This window comes from Thunnus albacares, chromosome 12 (genome assembly GCF_914725855.1).
Source record: "Thunnus albacares chromosome 12, fThuAlb1.1, whole genome shotgun sequence".
Lineage (NCBI taxonomy): Eukaryota > Metazoa > Chordata > Actinopteri > Scombriformes > Scombridae > Thunnus > Thunnus albacares.
In genome coordinates, this window is record NC_058117.1 from 25147390 (window position 1) to 25172869 (window position 25480).

Here is a 25480-nt window from a genome sequence, read left to right on the forward strand (position 1 = left end):
AGGAAGTTTCAATATGGAACTTTTAATTTAACCTTTACCCACCCAGTGATGACAGGAAGTAACTAAATACATTACAGTGGTAGAAAGTAACTAAGTACATTTACTCAAGTACTGTACTTTAGAGTGGGTCACATTTCAGATGTCTATGAGTTGTTAACAGCTCCATCAAATAGTGATTTTTCCCTCTAAACTTCTCACATGGTTTCATTGCTTGCAGCAATCACACTGTTATCGTCGCTCTTTTTACATTGCATTAGATTTTACAGACAAAGCATATGGTCCATTTACCCAAAGTGTGCAATGAGTACGCAATTAGTGCTTCTACTATTGATATTGGTACAATACATACAGTGCATTATGTTGATAATTCTTCTGAATACTTCTCTAACCAGCCATATTGACTCTTTGTGTATCCAGTTTTTTGGGTTTTTTTTGCAGAGACCTTGCTTCATAGTTGGATACATATTTTCACACCTGCAAGATGTCCAGTACAAATAGGAGAAGTTGGAGGCAAGGACACTTTACCTACAGGGTACAAAAAGACTTACTATATGACTTCTTCTCTTCCATACTTGTGGCCTCAAGATTTGAACTGGTGATGTTCCAGTAATAAGTTTGCTGGCCCTTGCTGCTGCTGACCCAGGAAGCAACTAATATGTGTAACTGTGACTTCAAAATCAATTAGACTGTCAGAAAAGCATTACTGGGTACCTTTCCCCTGAATGTGTACTATTATAAACTCTATCTGGATTAGACGGGAGCGGAGAGGACAACCTCCCTAGTGCCCCAGACCACCAAAAGCCCCAGGATCACTGTATGACAACTGGTTTGTGGTTTAAATGATAAATTATAACTTTATTGTGGAATATACACTACTATCAACTGACATGACGTTACACAACAGTATGATAAGTGCTATACAAATGAAGTTTGATTTGCTTTGATCATAAGTATCAAAATCTATTTATTATTTGAGCTGATACTGGCTTACATCATGCATATTCCTAAATCAGTTTGTGTATAATCAATCTGGCCATGACTGTCAGTATGTGTAGTATAGGTGTACCACTATTAATAAAGATTTCAGCCTAAAAAAGTGGGGTTATCTGGTTATCCAATATTAAAGCAGACAGATAGTAAGAAATATTTATTAGAAAAACATATTTTAATACTCACAGAATCAATGATGACACATGTAATAACAGCATGAACTCAACATTTACTGAATGTATATTACAGAAACCAAACACATTTTGTAAATACATATAATTCCCTTCCTTTAACCCATAAACAAGGCAGTGTGTGTAATCTCCAGTGTACACCGGTGTCAGATCCTCTCTGTCTCTGTCATTCTTTCTTACTGCATGTTGATAAAGTCCATGGGACGCTTCATTAGTAGAGTGACCTCTAGTTCCTCCCTCTCACTGAAGAACTGGGCCTTGCCCTCCTGGTTGTGGATCGGATGTGGGAGATGGAGACCAAGTTTACTGAAGGGAGGAGAGAAGACAGGTTAAAAGATGGAGAGAGCACAAGAGAGAGAGAATGTGTTTATAGTATATGAGAGAGGAAGAGGTGATGAGCCCTGTGGAACAGCAAAGCTCAGATCAAGATGTGAACCTCTGATTAAAAGGAACTTTGTGGAAATGAGAGCTTTTTGGTGTGAGCTGTTGCTGCTGCTCCGTCTTGAGGGGATTAAAAATGAAAGAGAACATTTTCAAAGCATCTCTTACTATTTCGGCGTCCGTAGATCAAGAAACTTTTCTTTTACATCCAGGACCACATCCGTTGCTTTAGTGTCTGGTAGTTTGATTTTTACCTAAGCGTGGGGAGAAAAGGTCGGCATCTTCAATATTATCATATCATAGAAAATTGTGCATGTTTAATTCTTCACTTTTATTCAAAGAGAAACATTTTCCAGTGGTTTTGTGTTATCCGAGTAATAATTTTCTAAGTATTTTAAAGAATAAAGTCTGAAAAGTAATGATATTTACTACCTGAATCCTGTCATTGTATGGTAAAATAAAAGATTTGTAATATTATTCTTTATTTAAGTCTATCTGATTTCCTTTATTTTCTTTTCTGTACCTTTTCTGTGCTGCTTTACAGTTGAATTTTATGTCCTTTAACTAATGTTTATACTGTCTACCAATAGCTTTTACAGCCATAGTCAGTTCTGAATTGGTCTATTTCTGAAAAAAATCCCTGAAACTTGCACACACTTGGCAATTCTGTTATCATGCCTGATTCTGTGAACTAATCACATCATTGTACATTTCAATTAAGTATGACAATCTTGTGGTGGTCGATAAATTACCAGCATGGCTTTGCAGCACATGGAGGATGGATCCTTTCTGCTCAAGCCCAAGAACAGATCCTCTGTCCCCACGCTCTGCTTCAGGATTATTTCATACCTGTACATATACAGTAGGTTTAACACCCACAAAAACACGCATAATCAACACATACTGTATATCTATGTTTATCTCACTAAAATAATTCGACATCACGTCAATAATCAATAACAAAAAAACAACAAAGAAACAGACAGCCAAACAAGAGCGAGTGTCAAATGAGGTCAATAGAGAGAGGAAAATGCGACAAATAATTGTGATAAATATTTGTCTCATCCCCTTATAATTAGATTTTTATCAAAAGTGACATAAGGTGTGACTTCAATCCTCACATGGAGCATTTTGTCCTGGTGGTTTTAAGGCTCAAATATACTTAAAAGCTGAAGACTGTGGCTTTTTTGACTTCAGTAAAATGTGAAATCCCAAATAAGAGAATGGATGAAAATTGTACAGAGGAGGAGACATCTGCTTTGCCCAGTATTTGACCTTTTGTTTCCTGTTATTTTCTGGCCCTGTAGTCTTACTCAGGCTGTGGCCGCAGGTCAGCGAGATCGTCGTACTGGGAGCCCTCAGCCACCTCCTCTTCACTCCAGATGTCTTTGTTATTCTTCTTCGCATAGGCAGCTGGCTCTATATAACAAGCAATAAACACATGCAAATTCTGTTTGTGCCTTTCATCAGACTGATGAGATCTGTGTTACTATTATGACTTATAACTATGTCCAAGAAAGTTTTACCTCCTTTATCTTTTTTGGGTGGGGGGCCAATCTGTCCAGGACCCAGCCGTGCACAAGCTGTCACATTCTGTCAAGATAAACATTACTGTAAACCAACTTACCTTAAAGGACGGGTTCATAATTTTTCAAGTGAGTCTTAAAACAACAGTCAGGTGCCCATACGAACAATGAAAGAGGTTTTCCTCGCTGTAATCATTCCTCATGTTCATACTGGCTATTAAAAGATCTCTTTCAAATGTGCTATCAGTGTAAGTGATGGGGGTTGAAATCCACAGTGTGTCCACACAGTCATTTTGTGCAAAAACGCATTTACACGTTGATCTGAAGCTTATATGAGGCTTCAGCAGTCTGAGTGAGTCATATCAAGTGGATATCTGCCACATTTGCAATCTTTTTAGCATCAAATTCCCTCTTTGTGTTTCCTTGGACAGTGTTTCCCTGTTGAGCTGCGGTGGAAGTATAGTAACAAAAAGAAATCTGATCATCAAATCTGGACAGACTGACTTGAGATCAGTTCAGTGTACAGCATCTTACTTTACAGTCTTCATCCTCCTCCTCTTCCTCCTGCTGAGTGGATAACAAGGCAGACAGAGCCTGCAGGCTCTGGATAGATGAAACTCCAAGACACTCCATTTAGAAAAGCACAAATTGACGCTTTTTTCCCCGTAAAAAGTAAACAACAACTGGCGTTAACACTCTAGTTTAACCGCAATAGCTGAACTCAAAACGGTAAACACTCTCTTAATAAAAACTAGCGTGAGCCTGACGATTATATGTAGACTAGCTTGCTAGTTTCATGTATAGTTAGATGGACCGTTGCTGTTGACGCTTTCCGTTTCCCTGGAGACCAGGCTGCCATGGGAACCTCTCTGACGTCACAGAGGAGGGGGAAAAACACTCGAAGAAATGAATGAATAATTTCTAAAACATATAAAATTATTCACTAATATTACTTGAATATTAATCTGTACCCCTTTATTTGTTTTTCTTTCCTTCTCCTATGTATTTTTTTTTATTGAATATAAAAGCTTCTTCTTTTACCGAATGTATATATTTTAATGTTATTTTATTATGTCATAATTGAATTCCCTGGCACTTTGTTTCCCCTTTTTATTCTTCATATTTTTTATATGTTACTGTTTTTTTTATTTTTAATTCGACTGTGTTCAAGAAAGTTTATGGGGAAAAAGAAATGACTGAATGAATATGATGAAAGAGGATTGTTGGTTTTAATGCAATGTCGTTATATTGAATAGAGGAGGCACAGCAACGTTATTACAGAAAAAAACATAATAGCACAAGCTATTGCAAGCTATTAGAAATACAATTAGAAAACTGTCCAACTCCCAGTGGTGGAATTCAAATAAAAGTAAATGCATAATAATAAAACATACAATAATGAGCCGATTAAAACTATTAATTAAAAATACATATTTAAAGTAAAAGTCCAGCATATTAAAGAAAAAGTACATAGCCTATAAATGTCAAAGCATGATGCAGAATGGCCCTCTTAAGAATGTTATGTTATACAGTATGGCCTATTATAATACTGTCATATTATTTTAATGGTGAAGTTGGTGGGGGGTTTAGCTTCTTTATGTAACCTACTGTTGGGTAATGTAATTTATAAAAATGATCATAGGTTTGGAATCTATCTGTAGACATCTAGCTGTTAAATAAAGGTAGTGGAGCAGAAACTACAATATTTCTCTGTTAAAAGTGTCCAAGTGGAGCAGAACTACTTACTGTCAAGTTACCTCTGCTTTCTGGTTACATTTAAATAGAGTACTTGTATACTGTCAGCTCATGTTAAAATGTCATGACATTTTAACATGAACTGTGCCTTTTGTTCACACTGAACTTGGAAAAAGTGGGTTCAAATACTCTGCTGCGTACAAATGGAATGAGCTGCATAAAATTAGGAAGTTATAGTGTCTTATTTCACTTCAACATTTTAAGAGGCACTGAAAAAAATGTCTAATGCGTGTCTGTGAATTATCTGTGCGTTTGTCTATGATTAAACTGTATTATTCTTGTACACAGGTCTCTCTTCAACGAGACTACCTGTTTAAATAAAGGATTAAGTAAATAAAAAGTACAATATAAAAGCCCTATATTTTCCATATAACAGTAATTAACCATAATTTGGGCTATTAATAACCATACATTTGTAGTTAATATGTATTTATTGTTAATTAACAAACCTTTCTAAATAAAAACATATCCAATACACTTTGAAACATCTTGTCATTTTAATTTGTACTTTCAGGTGTTATTAAAACTTTTGTCAATTTGATTTGAAAGGCGGCGTCATTATCGCTTCGAGTTATAGAAATGTCCCTCGTCGAACACCGTATTGAATGCATGGCCCGCAGGGAACATGTTGAAGGTGACAGGTAGTGCAATGCCGGCAGCTCTGACTTTGTTGCCGGTCACCGTGTTCGCTGCCACCGGTGACGGAGAGAAAGAAGCGGCTCCCAGTAGCGGGGAGAAAGAAGCGACCGCCGGGGACGAGCACAAAGAAGCGGCCGCCGAGAACGGGCATAAAGAAGCGGCCGCTCCGTTGATCCGAGACGAGCTGTCTCTGTACACCGCTCCTCCTCCGCTTAAGACCCGGTACGTGGAACATGAAGCCGGTCAGCTGGAGCAGAATGTCGCCACCGTCAGGAGAGCGATAGAGCCGTACACGGCTTGGTGTCAAGGCGCCTACGGCAAAATTAAACCCAAAGTTCAAGAGGTCGTCCAGTTCGGGAATGACAGCTACGCCTATCTGAAGAACCCCCCGAAGGACTTCTACCCGCGGGCAGGAGTCATCGCCTTCAGCGGCGTCCTGGGGCTGTTTCTCGCCAGAGGCTCCAGGATCAAGAAACTCGTCTACCCGGCGGGCCTGATGACCGTGAGCACGTCCCTCTACTACCCGGAGAAGGCTGTGGCCATCGCAAAGTCAACCGGGGACTCCATGTACGACTCCGCGGTGCAGAGCTTCGCCGCCGTGGAGAAAATGTTCAAGAGCCCCCCGAGCAAAACCGACAAAGGCACCGAACCCCAACCAAAACCATGATGATCTCAAGTGTGAACTCTGCACCAGCTCAGCAATAAGAAATCAGCTTTTTCCTGATTACTGTAGATTGACATGCGATACCTACACAGGCTCTCTCTCATGTGTGTGACTTTCTCATGCCCACTCTTTTGCACTAAGCTTCTAATGTAACTCAGGCCGGGCATGGCCTGTCACAAAGGATTTGCAACTTGAATGATTTACTTCTGCTTCTGATTGGAATGTATATTTATGTAGAGAATTAATTAAAAAATGACCTTGTCTTACATTTAAAGCCTTGAGACATTTGTTTTTGTAGACTGTCAAGTGTTACAGCACTTTCAAAACCACATAGAGCTGAAACAAGTTTATTAGTTAACTGAATTAATCTGAAACTTATTTGAGAATTAATCATTAATCATTTTTCAAGCAAAAATGGCAAAACGTGATGGTTCTGGCTTCTTACAGGAGAATTTGCTGCTCTTCCTTGTCTTACATTATATTAAACTGAATGTCTTTGGCTTTTGCACAGTTGCCTTGACCTCTAGGAAATTGTTAAGGACACTTTTCCCTCCTTTCTTACATTTTCTAGAAGAAGTGATTAATTAGTTAATTGAGAAAATAAACAAGATTAACATGAAAATATGTGCAGTTCTACAAATCTACATTTTAATACTTCTGAATATTATATCAAACACCTTAGATGCAAAAATGTTTACTTCTGTAATGCACACAATGAGGTTCAGACTAGTTTGAGTTAAAAATATGTGACACAAAGAGTTAACAGCGGTAAATGGGAGCTGTCTAATGTGTGGCTCAGAAGCATTAATTCAAAAAACCAGATTACATTAGCAATACAACCCTTCCTGTAATGTTCATTAGCCAAATTGTGTTAAACTGTGATTACAGTATAACAATGCCTGAAGCCCAAGGGGAATGAACACTTTATGACTGTTTAACATCTTTATTAATCTCAGCCAAAAAAAAAAAAAAAAAGTGTACAAAAATTAAATATGAACCACTTTAAAGAAATTCCCTCAGAGCAGCACCAGCTTCTCATTCAGAGCAATCTGTGCTTGGGTGAGGTTAGCCAGGTAGGTCACCATCAACAGGTCCTGTAACAGCCAAACAAGAGAAGTTAGATTGTAGTATTATAAAAATCTTTTTCACAGTGACATATATTGAGTCTGAGAGTAAAGAGTTGCTGACACAACTGCATTACAAAAGAAACAAAAGTCACGAACTACACATCAGAAACAGTCGTGACTACAGATATCACAGCTATTCTGGTGCTCATGTGTATGATGGACATGTGGTAAGTAAAGAGCCAGAGGAGCACTAAAAATAGGAAGCAATGTCTAATTTGGTTCCTAATATAATGGATGGGAGTATGAGAATGTGCTAAAAACAAGCCTGAGTGCAGCAAGTAAATAAAGGCTCCAATGAGGGGAAACAACAATTAGCAGTGATTAGAAATATTACAGTTGTTTATATGAGAAGTTAATGTACGAGCAGTTATCTAGCGGGTGAGGAGGACTTACGTTAATGTTGGAATTGAGCATGTTCTCGAAGTCCTCGGCTGAGATGGTGGGCACCTTGTTGACCAGGTCCATCAGGAAACGGCCCACGCTGTTATCTGCTGCCACCTTGCCAGACTGAGACCGATCAAACAGCATTACATTAACAACCATAATTGGATTACTCAACAAATGACCTCTAGAGACACAGCTGATTGATACAGTTGGCAGCAGGGATATGAATAGTAGGGGGCAGTGTTTTATGAATAGATATACATAGGAACAGTTTTTCTGTTTTTTTATGGACTTGCGCTCATCTGGTTTGAGGCGCACAATGATACAAATAGCTCTAACACTCACCAGCACATCCTCGATGTAGGCCAGCACAGTGGTCAGCATGTCCTGTACTCTGGCTGCAGAGCCAGCCACCTGGGACAGGTCAGAGGTCAGCCCCTTGGTGCGACTGGGAGTTGCACGTGTCCTCTGCAGGAGATCCACTGAAACACACAGATGATGTGTTACAAGTGAGAATGAAGAGCAGAGTGAGAGAAAAATATAATGGTTGGAAAAAATATTACAGGCAATAACAAAGTTTACTTTTCAGTGACATGCACAAGTTTTTCTTAGACACTGATTCATTTGTTTAAAATGTGTTCTTTGTATTCTTACCGCCTATCCTCTCAGTGTCATAGTAGACATACTTGACCGACAGCGGGGTGAACATCACACCGACTGTCTTTCCTGGCACGCCCATCTGTGCACTGTGTGGAAGAGACACACAAACACATTCAGACACACACTCTCAGTCTGTCGTCGGTCACACAAACAAAGAGTCAAGGCAGATCAGCCCGACCTGACGTAGGCGCGGATGTTCATCTTGCCGCTCTGCAGCGCTGTGTCCACAGTTAGGTGAATGGGGTTGGTGGCCTCGCGGCTGTAGTACTCGTGAATGAGCACTGAGTGTTCTGTGATGTCAAAGCCTGTGGCGTACCTGTCAGGGAAAAAATGTCACTGTGTTGAGTGTTTCTCCCCCAAAAAAATAATCTTTCAAATGCTAAATATGATCAGAACGTCTGACGCACCAGCCGATGATGACCTCAGTGGGTGACACCCTCTTGTGGAGCTCGTACATGTTCTTGGCGAACTCCATGTCCACAGCAACCTGTTGTCAAAGAGGATAAACTTGACACATGGCCACAATATTTTCACAACATCCCTTCTTTTACAGTATGCAATATGAGGCAGCCATCTAGGTCTAAAATCAAGGTTCATTACCTAATTATTCTCTCTTCTTTACTTTTATAACTATCAATATTGATAGGGATATATTTTAGATGTATAGAAGTGCTGTAGGTATTATGCAGATGTTACAAAAAGTCCTACAAGACACTGTCGTTCTACTGGAAACATTGTATGAACCAGTATGAACGGAAACCTCTTTCAGTGTTCATCTGGTCACCTGATTGTTGTTTTAAGACACACTTGAAAAACTGTGAACTTCTCCTTTAATACATGAATGAATTAGTGTAATAACGCACCTCATCCTCAGACTCATTGTGAGGAACAGAGAAGCAGTTGGTCACCTCAATAGAGTGCTTGTCGATTGTACCTGAGGAGGACAGATGAGACATTATTATTTTAGCAAGCCACCATCACATGACGATATCAGAGAGGCTAAAAAAAAACTCCAGAAGCACCAGTGTTTCAGTTTAACTAGTGACCGTGTTAACTGGCGACTTTCAGCAGAATGCGTCATGGTTGCTCGTAGTGATGGCAGCTGCTGAAAACATGAACAGAACAACACAATATATAGCTATTCCTCTGGTCCTTTTTAACTTGCCTTATATAAATTAAATGGTGTCACCACAAAGAAGCATTCACATCTCTAAATTCTTTTTTCTGAAATAAATCTCTTTAAATAGCTTGAGAGGGAACGCTGAATCTTGCTGCAGTATCCCACACTGATGAGTCACAAGTTAAACAGACAGTAGGCTGGTCAAACCGGGTGGCTATTGGCCGTGTGACAAGTACACAATATGTAGCCATGAACTGAACATACTGCATGTACACTATGGCAAACAGGTTAATTAGTTGAATATGGGCCACTTTCCCACTGAGGATAACTGTATAAAATCTCAACACAGGCTATAACTGCACTGCCAGCTTATGGGTGACGGTTTGTTTTCCAGGTTAAGAAACATATAATTGTCTGAAATTCAACATAAAACAACTTTTTGTTTGGAAGAAACTGAAGAAATCTGGTTTTGTGAATATCATGTTTGCCCAGAAGACACAGCAATTTTATTGAGTGATCAACTCAACTGTTGTTAGACTCTACATTCAAAAATGAGACCATATTTTCTGTAATAGGGACCAAGACCTCATTTTGCACAATGTATATAACAATTCTACTCTTGTTTTATTTTTTTAACCATTTTTCATTATATATAATGTATATAATCATTGCATAATGAATAATTACTATTGTGTACCTCACCACTCTCATTTTATTATATACTATGTATATAATTACTGCACAATGTCATAACCTTTTATATTTTACATTTCACTAACCACTGTACATTGGAACAGGCTGTATATAATGTACATAACCACCTACTATATGTGTATAAAGTATATATAATTTTTTTTTAACATTTAAATTCAAACTCGTTTTACTGGCATAAATGTCATAACAACAATATTGCCAAAGCATCAAGAGTCAATCAAACAAAACAGCATTTACATAACATCAAGATTGACATATATATGCATGTAGCATATCCTATGTATGTCTTTATGTGTGTGTGTGTCATTCACTGTCCCTAAGGTTTGGCACGTTAATAAGTAAGTAGTAAGTTATTATGCCCTGTCTCCTTCTCCTAGTATTTTCTAACTTTGAGAAGTCATTAAACTCTTGGAAATCTGAATTTTTAGAGTTGAACTTGTAAATGTTCCTTATTTTATTTAATGTTTTACATGTTTTATCTCATCACTTCTTTGCACTCTTCGTATCCTGTTTACAGTTCACAGAAACAGTTTCACCTATCTGTAGTTATTCCTTGTGTATATTTCTAAAGATTGCTGTGTTGTTATTCGGTGTAGGTACATTGAGAGCCACAAAACCAGAGTCAAATTCCTTATACGTGTGGACAAATAAAGATGATTCAGATGGTGTGTTTTCAACAGCTGCCGCCATGGACTCATCCGGCTGAAAATCACCAGTTAACACGGTCACTAGTTAAACCGCAACTCTGGTGAGTAACTGTGACAACATCACAAACGTTCAACCCTAATTGTTAGACTTCAACGCACACTAAATTATAACGTAAAGAGGTAAAATGACTCGGCAGTTTGTCGTTATTTCCATCTACGTAGTATCTTCAACTGAACCAAGGCAGCACGCGTTAGCAGACAAGCTAACAGCAGCTAGCTACCCTTCACTGGCTTTATTAGGCGCCAATCCACCAAACTGTGGATAAATATATCTTTTTCTTTGCTTACCCAGTAGGGTCCCAATCACACGACTCGCTCCCTCATTTCTCCGCTCGTATGAGTCGCTGATAGAGGCGAGAACGACGGGGTGAATTTTCACCACTGGCCCGAACACCGACATGTTGGAAAAGGAGGAGTGATGAGCGGCTCCGGTGATCACATATAACGCCGCCTGCAGGCCGGCGGGTGAACAGCGCTTATTAAATATATTCAATTTTCAAGATTCAATATCACTTTCAACTCAAATTGAATTTGTCACATACACATTATCAGGACAATGGCAGTGAAATGTTCCTCCCACCGATATACAAAGAAATACATACAAAAAACCTTTAAGACAGAAGATTAAAATGTAAACAGTGCAAAATTTATGAAAATGTAGAGACATTAAGAGACATTATTGTGCACTTGTAGAATAAACGATTTGAGCAAAGTGAACTACTAAAAATATAAGATTCTTAAAATTATATCAAGAAAATTTCAGAAACATAAGTAAATGAATTATATAAATACACACAAGTAGATAAAAGTATAAATTCAATATAATTCAATGGGGACGTATTGGCATGTGAAACAGACGTTTACATTGCCAAAGCAAGTGTGAAATAAACACAAAAAAATCTACATAAACAGAAGAATAGTGAAAACTTTATGAACACTGCAACATTTTTTTTTTTAAATGAATGTGTTTAAAGATTTTTGTTCTATGTACAGTAAGTGTACAGAGATCAGCACAGTGAAAATGGTCAGTGCAGGAATACACACGGACCATTTAAATATAACTTAGCTTATCAAAATCCATTGATGATATAACGTAGGAGCATATGACTGTATTTGATACTAGCAGATGTTATTTAATTAGTGAGTGAATAAAAGCTTTATAAATTATGCTAATCAGGTTTTAAGGGACGTTATGTCCTTGTTGCAGAGCCAAACACACACACACACACACACACACAGATTTACGTTCAAAAAACACACAAGTTATTAGCATTCAATAACAAACTGTCACATGTACGTTTAAAAAGAGCAGATTATAAAGCTTTAGTTTGGGTAAATAAGCAACATAAAAAATAACACTATGAATCAAAACAACCCCTTGTCTTGAGTGACTTTCTGGGTAACATTAACCCAGTATAGTAGTATTGTATTGGTGTTATATTGACTCACTTGAACCCAGTGATTTTTAGTGTGTAGCCTATAAGAAAACCATGTGTTTACAAAATTTCCACATAAGCTACATTACTGTGTGGGTCATTTCCCTCCCAACACACTAAATACGAGACACTAATGCTATTATATTATAACTGCATCACAAACAGGCCTTTGCATTTGCTCATCTCTGAACGCTTTGCAGATGCTGAAGGTGTCTCTGATAGCCGGCAGAAAGAGAGAGAGAGAGAGAGAGAGAGAGAGAGAGAGAGAGAGAGAAGAGGGGTTGGGGGGGTTGGGATGGGGGGGTATGATGACTGTTCCCCTCTGTTGTGGAAATGAGAAGAGGCAGGCAGGCAGGGTTGGTAGGGGCTGGGCTGATGACAGCATCCTCCACCGCTCTGTGGCTCCACACCTGACCGACTCCATCAGATGCACAGATGATGGAGCTCTCCGTGCTGCCGGGTTATTATCATGTTGCCACCATTTCGCATGTCCGCTGCCCGACACATGTTCTCCAAACACGGTAATCAGCGTACGTGAAGATTATTTACCGAGGTTTTGATTTTTTTTTTTTTTTGTTAATTTTATTTTTTATGCTTGGTCATTTTGTGGATGCGGGGCTCGTAGATTATATATATCGTGAATGCTGAGTGGTCGGATCGTGGGGGTCTTTGTTTTCCTGGAAAAGCGAGCAGGTCTGGACTGATGCTGCGTCGCTGGTAAACACCAGAAATGGGTGTCATCGAACCAAGACTACAGATCCCGGTTCGTTCTTGGACCAGATTGTCCTTTTTCTTATGATAAACATCTGACAAATCCAGGTCTTTTAAGTTGCTGAGCCGAGCAGGTAAGATTTCCTTAATTCTTACAGCTGTCTTGCGTAATGCTTTCTTTAACCTGTTGGTTGGCTAACAGACACCCTGTAATAGAGTCTATTTCTGATCCATCCGTCAGGCGTAGTGCGTCATCTTGGCTGTCACTAGTCTCCTCTTGCGGCCAATCCGCTAATTGTTGAAATGGATGCACAACATCAGGCTACAGGAGACTAGGACTCAGTTTTTACTGTGCAAATATTCATCATGTCTCATTGTTTAGATAAATATTTAACTCAGTTTCTTAGACTTACATGGGACTTATGTAAGAAATCTCGGTAGGCCTTTAATACAAATCTACCATACTGAACAGAGGAGAAAGTGCTCTTACACAACACACACACACACAGCTACACACACACACACACACAGCTACCCCAAGGCCCTTTATGAAACATACAAAACAGTAAGAGTGCTCCAGGATTGGCTGCCTTTCAAAGAAAAAGAGAGCCTGAATGTATTCCCCCTTCATGTCTAATTCTAAGGACTTACTGTGTAATATCAACATGAAAGATCAGGATCTCCTTCTTTATTTTAGCTAATTTTGCCTTTAAATGGGAGTGAAGAGATGAAATAGAGGAGGTAGAAGCTGTATTACAAGTAAGACAGAGTGTATAGACCTGGTTGTTAATGAATAAGACAAAAATAAGGGTGAACATCATGTCAGTGAACTATTGTGACAAAATAACAGCTAATCAATTCCATGATTTCATTTTATCATTATGTTCTTCTTCTATATTCCAGGCGTCACTCAAGCAAACAAATGGTACAATCAATAGCCAGTGGACAGAGTCTGCCATAGGGAGGGTATCAATAACAAACTAATACATTTGACACACACACATACACACACGCACACACTCACACACACACACACATAGGCCATGGCACTGGAGAACTCGGTCTTCCCCTCCCGCCCGGACTCCCTCTCGCTCCCTGTGGAGGAGAAAGGGGAAGGGGAAGAAGACGTGGAAGTGGCCACCGAGGCCACCGCCTCCACCGGAGTCTTCAACCTATCAGAAGAGCTGGGCCACGTCGTCACCACAGAGACGGCACCGTCTCCCCCGCTCTTGGCCAAGGTCAGTAGGTCGTTCCAGTCCAAGTTGGCTGAGCGTGAGGCCCAAGCCAATCAGCACAGGAAGAAGACCCAGGGGACGGAGAAGGAGAGGGGACGATTCGGGTGGGGTGAGTGACTCTGAATGCGACTTCCTGTCCTTGATGGCCTTCCGGTCTAGATACTGATGAGATAAATGTTTGTAAAGTCTTACAACTGCTTTCTATTCACTTCATTCAAGTCTGGATAAAGCTGAATGAAGGTTGCAAGTACGTCATTATCGGCTTCTCTGGCATCTATTTAGCTCCTCCAGAGATTGGGGGCTATTAACTGACCCCAGAGTCTGGATTTTCATACTCTACACTCCACACACACACACACACAAACACACACCGTATATCAACTGAACTTCTGCACCTCCTACTCTTTTCCATCTCTCGTGCAATAGTCGTGAATCTACTCTAATTTGGACCGTGCTGCAGCGCTTTCACCCCTCAGCGATTCTGACAGTCTTGCACATCTTTTTTCATTAGGCCTCTCCAGTGTAGCTCTGCTCTTTGTTTGCTCCAGTTTTCTCTCCTCTTTGCTGTACATCTTTATGAAAGGAAGAAAAAACAACAACCCTGAAACCTTAAAAACACTGTTAATTAAAGAAAGAAGTAGGGAAATGCATGATTTTCGTGACAGCAGTTTGGTTGTTTGGAGGTTTTTTTGGCCATGAATAAAACAAACATCACGATGAGTTTTTACAGTTCAGCTACAGTGGAGTTCAGCAAGAGGAAACCTTTTAAACAGCTAAAAGATTAATGGTAGACATCATGTTTGAGTGTCAAAGACTAGGCTAAGAGAAAGAGCCATCAATTTACACTAAAATATGAACATACAGTAAGAAATGTATCACAGAAAAAGCAGAGACTATTCCTTCACAGCTTTAGCTGTAACACAGTTAGTTGACTGGGACACTGATGGATATGTCCATAATTGTTAACAATCTAAGTGTCAAAAAACTATAATACTTTTATATCCTGCCTGTGTCATAATCTCAGTTCTGACTTGGTGCATCCACAGTAAAAATGCTCTCCACAAAGAATCAAAATCATCAGTTGCTATCAGGGTTGTACAGTAACTAAAGTCTAATATTGTATCTTTTCCTCTTTGAGTGTTTGATAATGTTGTCCGATTATTCCTCATCTGCTCTCTTCTTCTCACCTGTCTGTTTTCATTTGTTATCCCTTCTTCAACAGCCTGGCTTTCCTCTGAGCCACAATCCATCTCTCTGAGTAGTTTTGTCCCCTGGCACCTTCCTCTGTTTATCTTCCAATCTCTCTACGAGCCTTCATTCAACTCATATCCTCTGCTGTAGTCATAGTTGTATCTTCAAACAGAAAAAAACCTCTCAGAACATTTAGAGGGGCAGTCTTGTATGTATTTTTGAAGTTTTCAAAGAGGGCTTGAAAGGGTTTTGTGGAACCTAGGGTTATCGTCTTAGAAAATCACCAAAACTGAAGCTGCAAGTCTTTTCCAAAAAGAGCAAGAACCCCATTTTTTTGCAGTATTTCTAGATTTCTAACTTCAATAACCAAACCGTGTCTCTTCTCCTCTGTCTCTCCCATCACTCCGTCTCTTCACCAGCCCGGACTCGGCGTAAGAGGCAGCGCTATGTGGAGAAGAACGGTCGCTGCAACGTGCAGCACGGCAACATGCGGGAGACTTACCGCTACCTGACTGACATCTTCACCACGCTTGTGGACCTCAACTGGCGCTGCTCGCTGTTTGTCTTCGTCATGGCCTACGCTGTCACATGGCTCTTCTTCGGGGCCATCTGGTACCTCATAGCCTACTGTAGGTAAGTGGAGCAAGGCGTGGAACAAGTTTCTTTATTTGGATCTCTCCGGTCCTGAGAAATAGACTCTTCTACTACTAATACTCTCACTAGATTCCAGCGACATTGAGCCCAAAATGACCAGAATATTTGATTTGATTAGTATTAGAAACACAATTATTTCACAAAATATTGTGTATCAATCTCACTTTCAGACATTGTGCCAAAATATGAATTACCAAAAACTCTGATTTCCTTAGCTTTGTTCTTTCCTCCCTTCTCCTAAAAGCTAGTTAAAGGAACAGTTCGACATTTTGAGAAATACACTTGCAGAGATAAGAATATCTATACCACTCTCATGTTTGGCAGCTAAATATGAAGATACATCTGGATGAGATGGCCAAGAAATAGTCCCACACATAACCCCCCGTAAAACCACAACATGTTGTTTGTACACTTTGGTTTTTGTACGGATTAAACAAATAAGATATAATGTGTTAATTAGTGAACATTAGAAGTGCTGGCCGGCAGATTTTATAGCCTTCGAATGGAAAGAGCTAAGCAAGCTATTTCCATCTGTTCCCAGTTTTTATGCTAAGCTAAGCTAACTGTCTCCTGGCTGTGGCTTCATATTTAACAGACAGATATGAGTGGTATCGATCGTCTCATCTAACTCTTGGCGACAAATCGAATAAGCTTCTCACTACACTTTTTTTTAACTGCTCAAAGATGGAGGGTGATGCTGCGAGCAAGTGTCTAGCATCGCATGACATTTCTGCTACGACGGCTAAAAAAGCCCCATTTTTCAGCCAAAAAAGCAGATGACAAAGCAGTATTAATATTACAGTGTATTTCATCATGATATGTTACCTCTACAGGAGATGTGTCTGCTGGATCCCCGCTCTAATTAGCTAACGTATTCGTCTCATAAAATTGTGACCTTTTTATATCAATTACAGGCCACCCTAAGCTGTGCCAGAGAGCTGTCGGTGTTGCTTCAATTCCTTGGTCACCAACACAGGTCAATAAAAGTCATAGATTATATAAATTACTTAGCACCACTTTCATTAATTAGCTCTCCCTCTCTGGCTACAGCTGTGTTAATCAGGGACATTAGCCTGTGTAGTGCGTGGCTGGAAAAGAAATCTGCAGACTTTTATTGGCAGAAGACTGAACTCCGAGCTGATGCAGTGAAGATACAGGATGTGTTGACATACAATGAAAAAGGTTGATTTTTGCTGCATCAAGCAAAAGGGACAGCTTGAGTCAAGCCACAACACTGCAAATTCATCAGTATGTGTAAATATGAGAGATTGAATAACTTATTTTTTTATTAATTATAGGAATTAGATGAAAGAAAAGGTGAATTTAAAGTGAGAGATGAGACCTCACACGATATATTTCTGCCACTCTGTTCTAAATATATAAATCTTCTCGCTCTCTGTCTATTTTTTCTGCTTGACACCCACTTTGTCACCCTCCCCCTTCCCTTTCTCACACATTCTCTTTCTTTCCTCTCAAGGGGTGATTTGGACCATCTGGAAGATGAGACGTGGACGCCGTGCGTCAACAATGTCAACGGCTTCATCTCGGCCTTCCTCTTCTCCATCGAGACAGAGACCACCATTGGCTACGGCCACCGCGTCATCACCGACCAGTGTCCGGTGGGCACCATGCTGCTGCTGCTGCAAGCTATACTGGGATCTATGGTCAACGCCTTCATGGTGAGCACTGGGGCTGGTAAAAGACATAATATAAAGGAATCATTTGATATCAATGTTACATAAGAAGCTTAAATTATAATGTTGATTGTTTTGTGATTATTATCATTGATAAAGAGCTTTATTGGGATAATTTGAGGAAAATAAATTAGTTTATTTCTATAAATGCATCTTATATAGTTATTTTTTATATTACTAGACTAAAACTGTTTGACCTACATGGAGTTCCAGTTTAGCACATTACAATAAGACAGATCAGGTTAAAGAAAACATTAAAAATTGGCATTTTAAAATACTTTTGTAAGATTATCAAACTTTCTCATCCCATTTGGGTGAACCCCACTTTCACCCAAGTAATATAAAAGCAATTATTTAACTCAAGTCTATTTGTTTAGTGGGGGACCCCATGTTAGTTCAGCTGAATCAGTTTAATAATATGAAATTACTGGGTTTTTTTCTTTAGCTTACAGATACAAATGAATGCATGAACACTTTGCAGAATAAATGACCCAGTGCAGATGATATGCTTCTTGAAAAAGGATATTTACTTTGAAAGTGCTGATAGAGTTCATTTTTTTTGCAAGAAGTAAGCACTCTCGATGAGGACGGATCCACACACAGACGTCCAAGCAGAATCATGTTTATGGATGTTTACAAGCTGGAACCGTGCCATATCAGAAACCGATGGAAATGTGGGCTGTTTTACTGAGCATATTAAAAATGACTGAGTCAGAGGTTAATGCCGGTGTCACTACTATTTTAAACAATGAAAACTGTAAACAGCAATATTGTCTGTTATTCAGCACTCACATCAGGCCTCATGCAAGAACGTTTTTATCCTAAAACTTGCTGTAAATCGCTCGTTTCAGCCTGATGAGTGTCACCTGTTCATGAGTAGGTGCGCGTTCGTGAGATGTGATCATTAGTATAATGCACGCCCCTAAAATTGCCATATAAGGCTTCATGTTCCGCTACGATTGTGGGCAAGTTTCATGAAGAATGAATCTGTCTGTACATGTGGTTCTTGCATGGGGCCCAAAGAACATGTTGCAGCTGTTGAGATGTTTAGATGTTTAGCTGATGTGTTAATTATGACTACTAAATAATAAGAGATGTTTTTAATTTTTCTAGTTGCATTTATTTCCCTCTGTCTTTGCACAGAGCCTCACTTTCACATCATCTCCCCTCCCTCCTCTCTTGTCCAGGTGGGCTGTATGTTTGTGAAAATCTCACAGCCCAACAAACGAGCCGAGACGCTGGTGTTCTCCAAACATGCTGTCATCTCTTTGAGGGACGACAAGCTCTGCCTGATGTTCAGGGTCGGCGACCTGCGCAGCTCCCACATCGTAGGGGCCAACATGAGGGCCAAGCTCATCAAGTCCAAACAGACTCAAGAGGGTGAGACTGCCAGAGTAGACGCTTAATGATAAGATAATAATATGACTACAATGATGACTGTTACTACAAATATTACTATCACCCCAACTGCTGATCCTGTGACATCTCTACTACTCAACTTCCTGTACCTTCCTTTTAAATTTGATGTGATTGCTGTGGCTTTCCTCCCTCGCTCTCCCTCTTACATACCTCCCTTCTCCTCACCTCTTGTTCTTCGTCTCCCTCCAGGTGAGTTCATCCCTCTGGACCAGACAGACATCAGCGTGGGCTTCGAGACGGGCGATGATCGCCTCTTCCTGGTCTCGCCGCTGGTGATCTCACATGAGATCGACGCACATTCGGCTTTCTGGGACATGTCGCAGGCCCAGCTGGAGAAGGAGGATTTTGAGATCGTGGTCATCCTGGAGGGCATGGTGGAGGCCACCGGTGAGGAATGGGTTGAACATATTTGTAAATTAATGAGAACGCAAACACCAAAATCATCTATCTTCCCCTGGTAAATCATTCTCCTCAGTGCTCCATGCTGAAAGTTTTGTTTCAAAAGTGAGATAATGAGAACTTATGTGCTTAAGTCTGGCAGTTTTGTGCAGAAGAGAGATAAAATAACAACATTAAAATGACTGAAAAGGGTTAGATCTCCTTGTCTGCATATGAAATGAAGATAAAAATGAAGGTAAAAGTCAAATAAATAATATCATTAGCAACATTTTATCACTGAAAGGTCTATTATGATTTATTGTATGAGTTTTTGTACATTAAAAGGATACAAAAACATATAAAATATAACAACTAACAAGATTGTATTGTATGGGAAATAAGACCTTGCAATTTAATTTGACTGTAAAGTTCTAATGGCTTCCACGTTGTAAAATTATGTTTGGCAACTAGAAATGAGCATTAAGAAATTAATCTTGCAGATGCATACGACTGTCTGATATTACAGTAATGCCGTCACTATTTTACAGAAAGCTTACCCTCTAAAACTGTCCATTAGAAAATGAAATTGTTCTTCCAGGATGTCCAGAGTTAAGATGCACACTTTTGTGCTTTAAGCTTCCTCAGTGTGCTTTTATATTGTGATCACATGGGAAATATACATATATTTAAAATGTCAGTGAATATTTTATAAAGTGGATAAAAAATGGGGACAGAACACTGAAGCAAGTGGATGTTTTTGTGGTCTCATACTTTATGTTCTCATCACTTAATAGAAGTTACAGTATACGCAACGAGGTGTCTTAGCAGGCAGAGAGAACATCTATAACCGTATCTATCCTCACATCAGTCAGTGTGTGTCAGTGAACATACATATAAGCTCCCTCGCTGTTAACTAGTCTTGATAAATTGTCAGTTAATTGTGAATGTGTCCTGGTACACTTGGTTGCTTTGCATTTTGCTGTAGTTTAGGATTCAAACACATTTCACTCTTTATTTCTGAAGCTCAAACACCCTCCACCAAGAGGTTTTTCTTTGACCCAAATTCATTAAAGCTTTATAAGATGTGGATTTATATTGATTGGGACTAATAGACTGAGATGTAGCTGAAAAGGTGAAGCTTTCATGGATACCCTCATCGATTACATTTTTTGAGTTTTTAGTGAGGCCAATTTTAACACGTATTTTATATTAACTGTTGTATTTCATGTTGTTGGCTGCATCGACTTGTCCTCACCTCACTGTCTGATAACTAATCCACTAATCCAAACAGGTATAAAAAGAGTCTAGTCCAGTAGAAATACCCAGTTAACCATCCCTGCACAGATTTGAACAAGTTTATCTCTTTTTCTTTACCCCTTTGTCATATTGCCTTCTGTCAAATTCATTCTGAGAGGATAAAATATTCAACTGTTCCTCACTTGCTTGGCAAGAATTTAGTGCATCAGAGCTATTCATGATGTGTCTCCATGAGGTAAAGGTGGCCTCACTGCCTACTCCAAATATTGATTAGCTTAGTCAGTGAGTGCTGCGGAGGGTAACAAAGAAGAAGCCGACAGTCATAACTCAGAGCTGCAGATAATATTCATGTAAAGACAGCTTGCCAGTAAATTGTTTGTGACTAAACAGATAAATTAATAATCTCTGCATCGGCATTATGAGTGCGTGGCTATCACTTTCTGCTTAGTTTGGCCACGGCCGTGTATCGCAATAATTGTGATTACTTCCTCTTATGTTTTACAAGAGCCCAAATGAATGTTGTGAGGAATAACTGATAGTGTATTATGAATCTATCACTTTAAATTTGTGTGTGTGTGCAGGGATGACGTGCCAGGCGAGGAGCTCTTACCTAGCGGAGGAGGTGTTGTGGGGTCACAGGTTCAGCCCGATGATGTCCCTGGCAGAAGGTTTCTTCGACATTGACTACGGCGCCTTCCATCACACCTTTGAGGTAACGTCTTTTTAGAGGTGGAATGATAAAGGCCAAGAACAGGCTGATATAGGGGTGTTTGATTTGACAACCTGGGTGAGACGCCTGATATGAAATACGGATCAAACGCTGTATCTGTCTGAGAAAGAAGTGAAAGAATTTTCAGCACGACAGCTGCTGGCAATAAGTGGACAGACATAGACTATGTGACATATGATATATTTGCCTTTCAGCCCCACTATACTTAGCAAAAAATACCTCAACCATTTGAAAACATCACCACGAATGTCTGGTTGTGGTGTCACTCCTGAATAAAAATCATCACTGCTATTCATCAAACTATTGTGGAAGAGGCAAACATACCGGTTCCTCCACCGACAGTAACCTAAACAGACCAGAATTCACTTTAACTACAAGATTTTGAATAAGAAAAACTGTAACTCTTGCTCTGTTATCCCTATTCCTGTCTCCACCTACATATGTAACCATCAGCTGAATTCTCACACTTTGCCGTTCCCTTGAGGTTGTTGAAAGGTATGCTGGGAAATGTAGGAACTCTTAAGTGTTTATTTCATGTTTATGCCGCATACCAAAGCTTTTATGGCCCAAACTAGTTTTAGATGCCCATCCCTAGATGAGCCTTTATACAAATGTGTACAACTCAACAGGAAAACGCAAAACAGACCGTTCTAAACAGCACTGAACACAAAGTACAGCTGAGGCTGATGGGAATGTCATTAATTTTGTAGGCATTTGGTCATAAATCAAAGTGTTAGACAAAGGAAAACTTTGGCCTGATGATTGGCCCAAAGTTTTTAGAATTTATTCCTGTTTGATCCACAGAGTCCCTCTCAATCTTTAAGAAAAGACTAAAGACCTCTGCACTTGATGGACTGGAGGTAGAGAAAAAACAAAAATACCCCAAAAACAAAAAAAAAACCTACTTCTTATCTACGTCCTATTGGACTCAACCTTAGCTTTATGGCACTTACTCGTGTTGTTCTCTCCTGACTAGATCCCTGCTTGTGTTGTATCAGCTCTCGGATGTACGTCGCTTTGGATAAAAGCGTCTTCTAAATGAAATCGTAAATTGTAAATTATTCTGTAGGGACCTTTAATATTTGTAGAAAGTTAAAATTTCCAGTAATCCAGCCTATAGTTGCCAAGATATTTCATTCAAAACCAAAAATGTCAACCTTATGGTGATGCTCGAGGTCCTGTGGGAAAACACGAATGTCTGTACAAACTTTCATGGCAATCCATCCAAGAGTTGTTGAGATGTTTCAGTCTGGACCAAAGTGGTCGACCAACCGACCAACTGACATCGCCATCGTTAGAGCTATGCCACTATAGCATGGCTAAAAATAAGTCTTTGAATGGGGTTTCCTCTTCCCAATGGCAATAACTGATGATAATACCTTCATTAAGTGGACATCTGAAGTGACCTGTTGGTAACTTGACCAGCTCTTATGTTTCTCCTCCCTAAGGTGGACACCCCCTCCTGTTCGGCACGAGAGCTCTCATTGGCTGCGGCCAGACTTGACGCTCACCTCTACTGGTCCATCTCCAGCAGGCTGGATGAAGAGCCTACCCTGACCAACCAGGCGGCCAAGCAGCCGGACAGCAGCTCGGCTAACAGCAAAGGAGGGGAGCCTACCTTCATTGTCGGAGAGATGACTGACATCCAAGAGCAATCAGGACTGGGCGAGCTGAACGGCAGCGTCGCCACCGACCAATCAGAATCAGAGGCCTAGATCAGAGAATGTTTACAAAGACCTTCAGTATATCACCGCCACACCGTAGTTAGTGTTTGCAGATCTTTTCTTTCGAGGCAAATGAGTAGTTTCATCAAGCTCAGTTCTACAGTATATGCCATATCTTATGTTACCATATGAAGAGGTTTTATTTCTTGATATTTTGTCTTTTATTTCTATGTTGATCTTTGTTACAAGTGTATGTGTGCTATCTTTTTCAGTATGTTGTGTTAGCTCCAATCACCCTTGCCTATATCTACATTTAAATGACAATACTATGCTTTAGGTGGTATATCCTAGGGACCAAGGCAGAATGTTAAAACAGATAGAGAGCGAAAAGATGACACCGTGGTTGTTAATGCAGAGTTAAGTGTACGGATTGTTCACATTTAAATAGGTTCAGTGCATAGATGCTTTAATTTCACCTGCGCATGAATATCACTAGATGGTATGGAGATAAAGACTGGAATGGTAATGACCTTGGATTTCTTTAGATGCAAAGATTATTCTAAGATTTATTTTGCATCAATCAGGTGTTAACAGGGTGGGAACATAAAATAAGCCCGAATATGTGGAGTCTGCTAGTAACTTCATGTGGAACCGACCATCAGCTGGTGCTAGAAAAATCTATTTGGCTGACAAAATAGTTTAAGTGGCCAGCGGACAACAGAGATGGTTTCCTGCCCTGCAATTTCTTGTCTTCTGGAGGCACAGAGTATTATGTTTGTTAATAACACCGATATGAATTTGCTGACATTCCTAACTGCACTCAACACAATATGGTGAGTAGGGTATCTTATCTAAAACCTTTAATCTATATAGAGACAGGTTAACACTCGAGTGTGTCTGTTGCTTTGTTTCACATTGGACGTGTGTAGCACAAGGATTATCTATCTTTTGTCCCCAATCAAGTAGAAATTAAAAGCACAACAGTGTCCTGCTCTGTTCAGCCCAAACTCCTGCTTCTGCTGCTGTGTTCATTTTTACTTGATGTTTTTAATAGTAATATAACACATCAATTAGAATTAATAAACAACATTATATTCCAGAGCAACTGCCTCACATTGTTTGGTCTTCTGGATACATAGAAGCATGCTGTATGCACATATACTGAAGCTGTTCATGAATACTTTAATTGAGCTTGAGTGTTTTCTGCATGTTTGGTAAGAAAATCAGACTTAAGCAATTCAAAGATCTGATCTGGCAATGATGCAGAAAGAAGAACTTGGTCCTGAAAACAGGTTTTATCCTAAATTATGTTATAAAACATGGAAAAGAATTTAAAAGTAACCTCTAGTAGCAATAAATTTGTCTTTCTTTTAATGCAATTTAACGATCAACAATTAAAGGATAGGTTCGCAATTTTTCAAGTCTGTCTTAAAACAATAGTCAGGTGTCCGTATGAACGCTGAAAGAGGTTTTCCTCACTCTTATCCGCTTCCAATGTGATTTCAATGTAAGTGATGGGGGCCAAAATCCACTGTGTGTCCAAACAGTCATTTTGTGCAAAAATGCATTTAGCTTATATGAAGCTTCAGCAGTCTGAGTTAGTCATATCAAGTGGATATCTGCCACATTTACAGTCTTTTTAGCATCAAATTCCCTCTTTGTGTTTCCTCAGACAGTGTTTTCCTGTTGAGCTGTGGTGGAAGTATAGTAACAAAAAGAGGGACTTTGACACTAAAAAGACTGTAACGTTGAAAGATATCTACGTGATTTGACTTATTTGGACGGCTGAAGCTTCATATTAGCTTCAGATAAACTTTTAAATACATTTTTGCACAGAAGGAGGACTGTAGATTTTGTCCCCCATCACTTACATTGTAAGTGCATCATGAAGGGATTTTCTAATGGTCAGTATGAACAGGAGGAATGATTATAGCAAGAAAAACATGTTTCAATGTTCATTTTGGCTCCTGACTGTTGTTTTAGGACAGACTTGAAAAATTTTAGTTTTAAATATAGTGCATTTTACAGATTTAACTACTCAACAGTATATGAAGTGGTTAAAATGATAACTAATTTATAATAACACTCCCAGCTAAATCATTAAAGTGCTGCTCAAGTAGCTGTAATAATATTTAAGTCATGTGATGTATAATATATATTTCTCTGCATAATGAGCACCTTTACTTTAGATAATTTACTGATAATATAAAACTTTGAATTCAAGACTTTTACTTGTAATGGATTATTTTTACA

The 25480-nt window shown here is 39.4% G+C and overlaps 4 protein-coding genes and 1 long non-coding RNA gene across 6 annotated transcripts; 2 read left to right on the forward strand and 3 right to left on the reverse strand.

Annotated features, from left to right (window-relative positions):
* Positions 1 to 1132: 1132 nt before the first annotated feature.
* dnaaf6 (dynein axonemal assembly factor 6) lies at positions 1133 to 3939 on the reverse strand. The gene is made up of 6 exons (XM_044369109.1): positions 3623 to 3939; positions 3089 to 3155; positions 2876 to 2981; positions 2315 to 2411; positions 1731 to 1816; positions 1133 to 1487 (listed from the first exon to the last, which is right to left on the reverse strand). The coding sequence occupies exons 1-6, from the start codon at positions 3719 to 3721 to the stop codon at positions 1358 to 1360; spliced, it is 585 nt and encodes a 194-aa protein (XP_044225044.1). The 5' UTR covers positions 3722 to 3939; the 3' UTR covers positions 1133 to 1357.
* Positions 3940 to 5432: 1493 nt separating this feature from the next.
* On the forward strand, positions 5433 to 6414 carry LOC122994418 (MICOS complex subunit MIC26-like). Its single transcript, XM_044369108.1, has one exon. The coding sequence runs from the start codon at positions 5469 to 5471 to the stop codon at positions 6147 to 6149; it is 681 nt and encodes a 226-aa protein (XP_044225043.1). The 5' UTR covers positions 5433 to 5468; the 3' UTR covers positions 6150 to 6414.
* Positions 6415 to 6477: 63 nt separating this feature from the next.
* Positions 6478 to 11331, reverse strand: eif3f (eukaryotic translation initiation factor 3, subunit F). The gene is made up of 8 exons (XM_044369104.1): positions 11147 to 11331; positions 9181 to 9251; positions 8725 to 8804; positions 8496 to 8633; positions 8312 to 8403; positions 8003 to 8139; positions 7667 to 7780; positions 6478 to 7240 (listed from the first exon to the last, which is right to left on the reverse strand). The coding sequence occupies exons 1-8, from the start codon at positions 11256 to 11258 to the stop codon at positions 7163 to 7165; spliced, it is 822 nt and encodes a 273-aa protein (XP_044225039.1). The 5' UTR covers positions 11259 to 11331; the 3' UTR covers positions 6478 to 7162.
* On the forward strand, positions 10163 to 24328 carry kcnj9 (potassium inwardly rectifying channel subfamily J member 9). Of its 2 annotated transcripts, none has more exons than XM_044369082.1 (8): positions 10163 to 10899; positions 13909 to 14349; positions 15851 to 16064; positions 17563 to 17764; positions 18967 to 19159; positions 19388 to 19585; positions 21415 to 21545; positions 23012 to 24328. In XM_044369082.1, exons 2-8 carry the CDS (start codon positions 14049 to 14051, stop codon positions 23276 to 23278), a joined length of 1506 nt encoding a protein of 501 aa, XP_044225017.1. In that variant the 5' UTR covers positions 10163 to 10899; positions 13909 to 14048; the 3' UTR covers positions 23279 to 24328. The 2 variants fall into 2 exon arrangements, with proteins under 2 accessions (XP_044225017.1, XP_044225016.1); XM_044369081.1 differs by lacking the exon at positions 10163 to 10899 and adding an exon at positions 11586 to 13139.
* LOC122994426 lies at positions 14364 to 16023 on the reverse strand. Its single transcript, XR_006406599.1, has 3 exons — positions 15934 to 16023; positions 15428 to 15593; positions 14364 to 14812 (listed from the first exon to the last, which is right to left on the reverse strand). It is a non-coding gene; the product is annotated as an uncharacterized LOC122994426 (long non-coding RNA).
* Positions 24329 to 25480: the final 1152 nt, after the last annotated feature.

Coding starts and splice junctions, on each gene's coding strand:
- dnaaf6 (XM_044369109.1), bottom strand. CDS start 3,721: ATGGAGTGTCTTGGAGTTTCATCTATCCAGAGCCTGCAGGCTCTGTCT. Junction 2,412..2,875: donor GACCTGCGGCCACAGCCTGA/GTAAGACTACAG, acceptor GTATATGTACAG/GTATGAAATAATCCTGAAGC. Junction 1,817..2,314: donor TGTGCTGCAAAGCCATGCTG/GTAATTTATCGA, acceptor CCCCACGCTTAG/GTAAAAATCAAACTACCAGA.
- LOC122994418 (XM_044369108.1), top strand. CDS start 5,469: ATGTTGAAGGTGACAGGTAGTGCAATGCCGGCAGCTCTGACTTTGTTG.
- eif3f (XM_044369104.1), bottom strand. CDS start 11,258: ATGTCGGTGTTCGGGCCAGTGGTGAAAATTCACCCCGTCGTTCTCGCC. Junction 8,140..8,311: donor TGACACTGAGAGGATAGGCG/GTAAGAATACAA, acceptor TGTGTGTTTCAG/TGGATCTCCTGCAGAGGACA. Junction 7,241..7,666: donor TGCTCAATTCCAACATTAAC/GTAAGTCCTCCT, acceptor TGGCTGTTACAG/GACCTGTTGATGGTGACCTA.
- kcnj9 (XM_044369082.1), top strand. CDS start 14,049: ATGGCACTGGAGAACTCGGTCTTCCCCTCCCGCCCGGACTCCCTCTCG. Junction 17,765..18,966: donor CTATGGTCAACGCCTTCATG/GTGAGCACTGGG, acceptor TCTCTTGTCCAG/GTGGGCTGTATGTTTGTGAA. Junction 19,586..21,414: donor GGGCATGGTGGAGGCCACCG/GTGAGGAATGGG, acceptor GTGTGTGTGCAG/GGATGACGTGCCAGGCGAGG.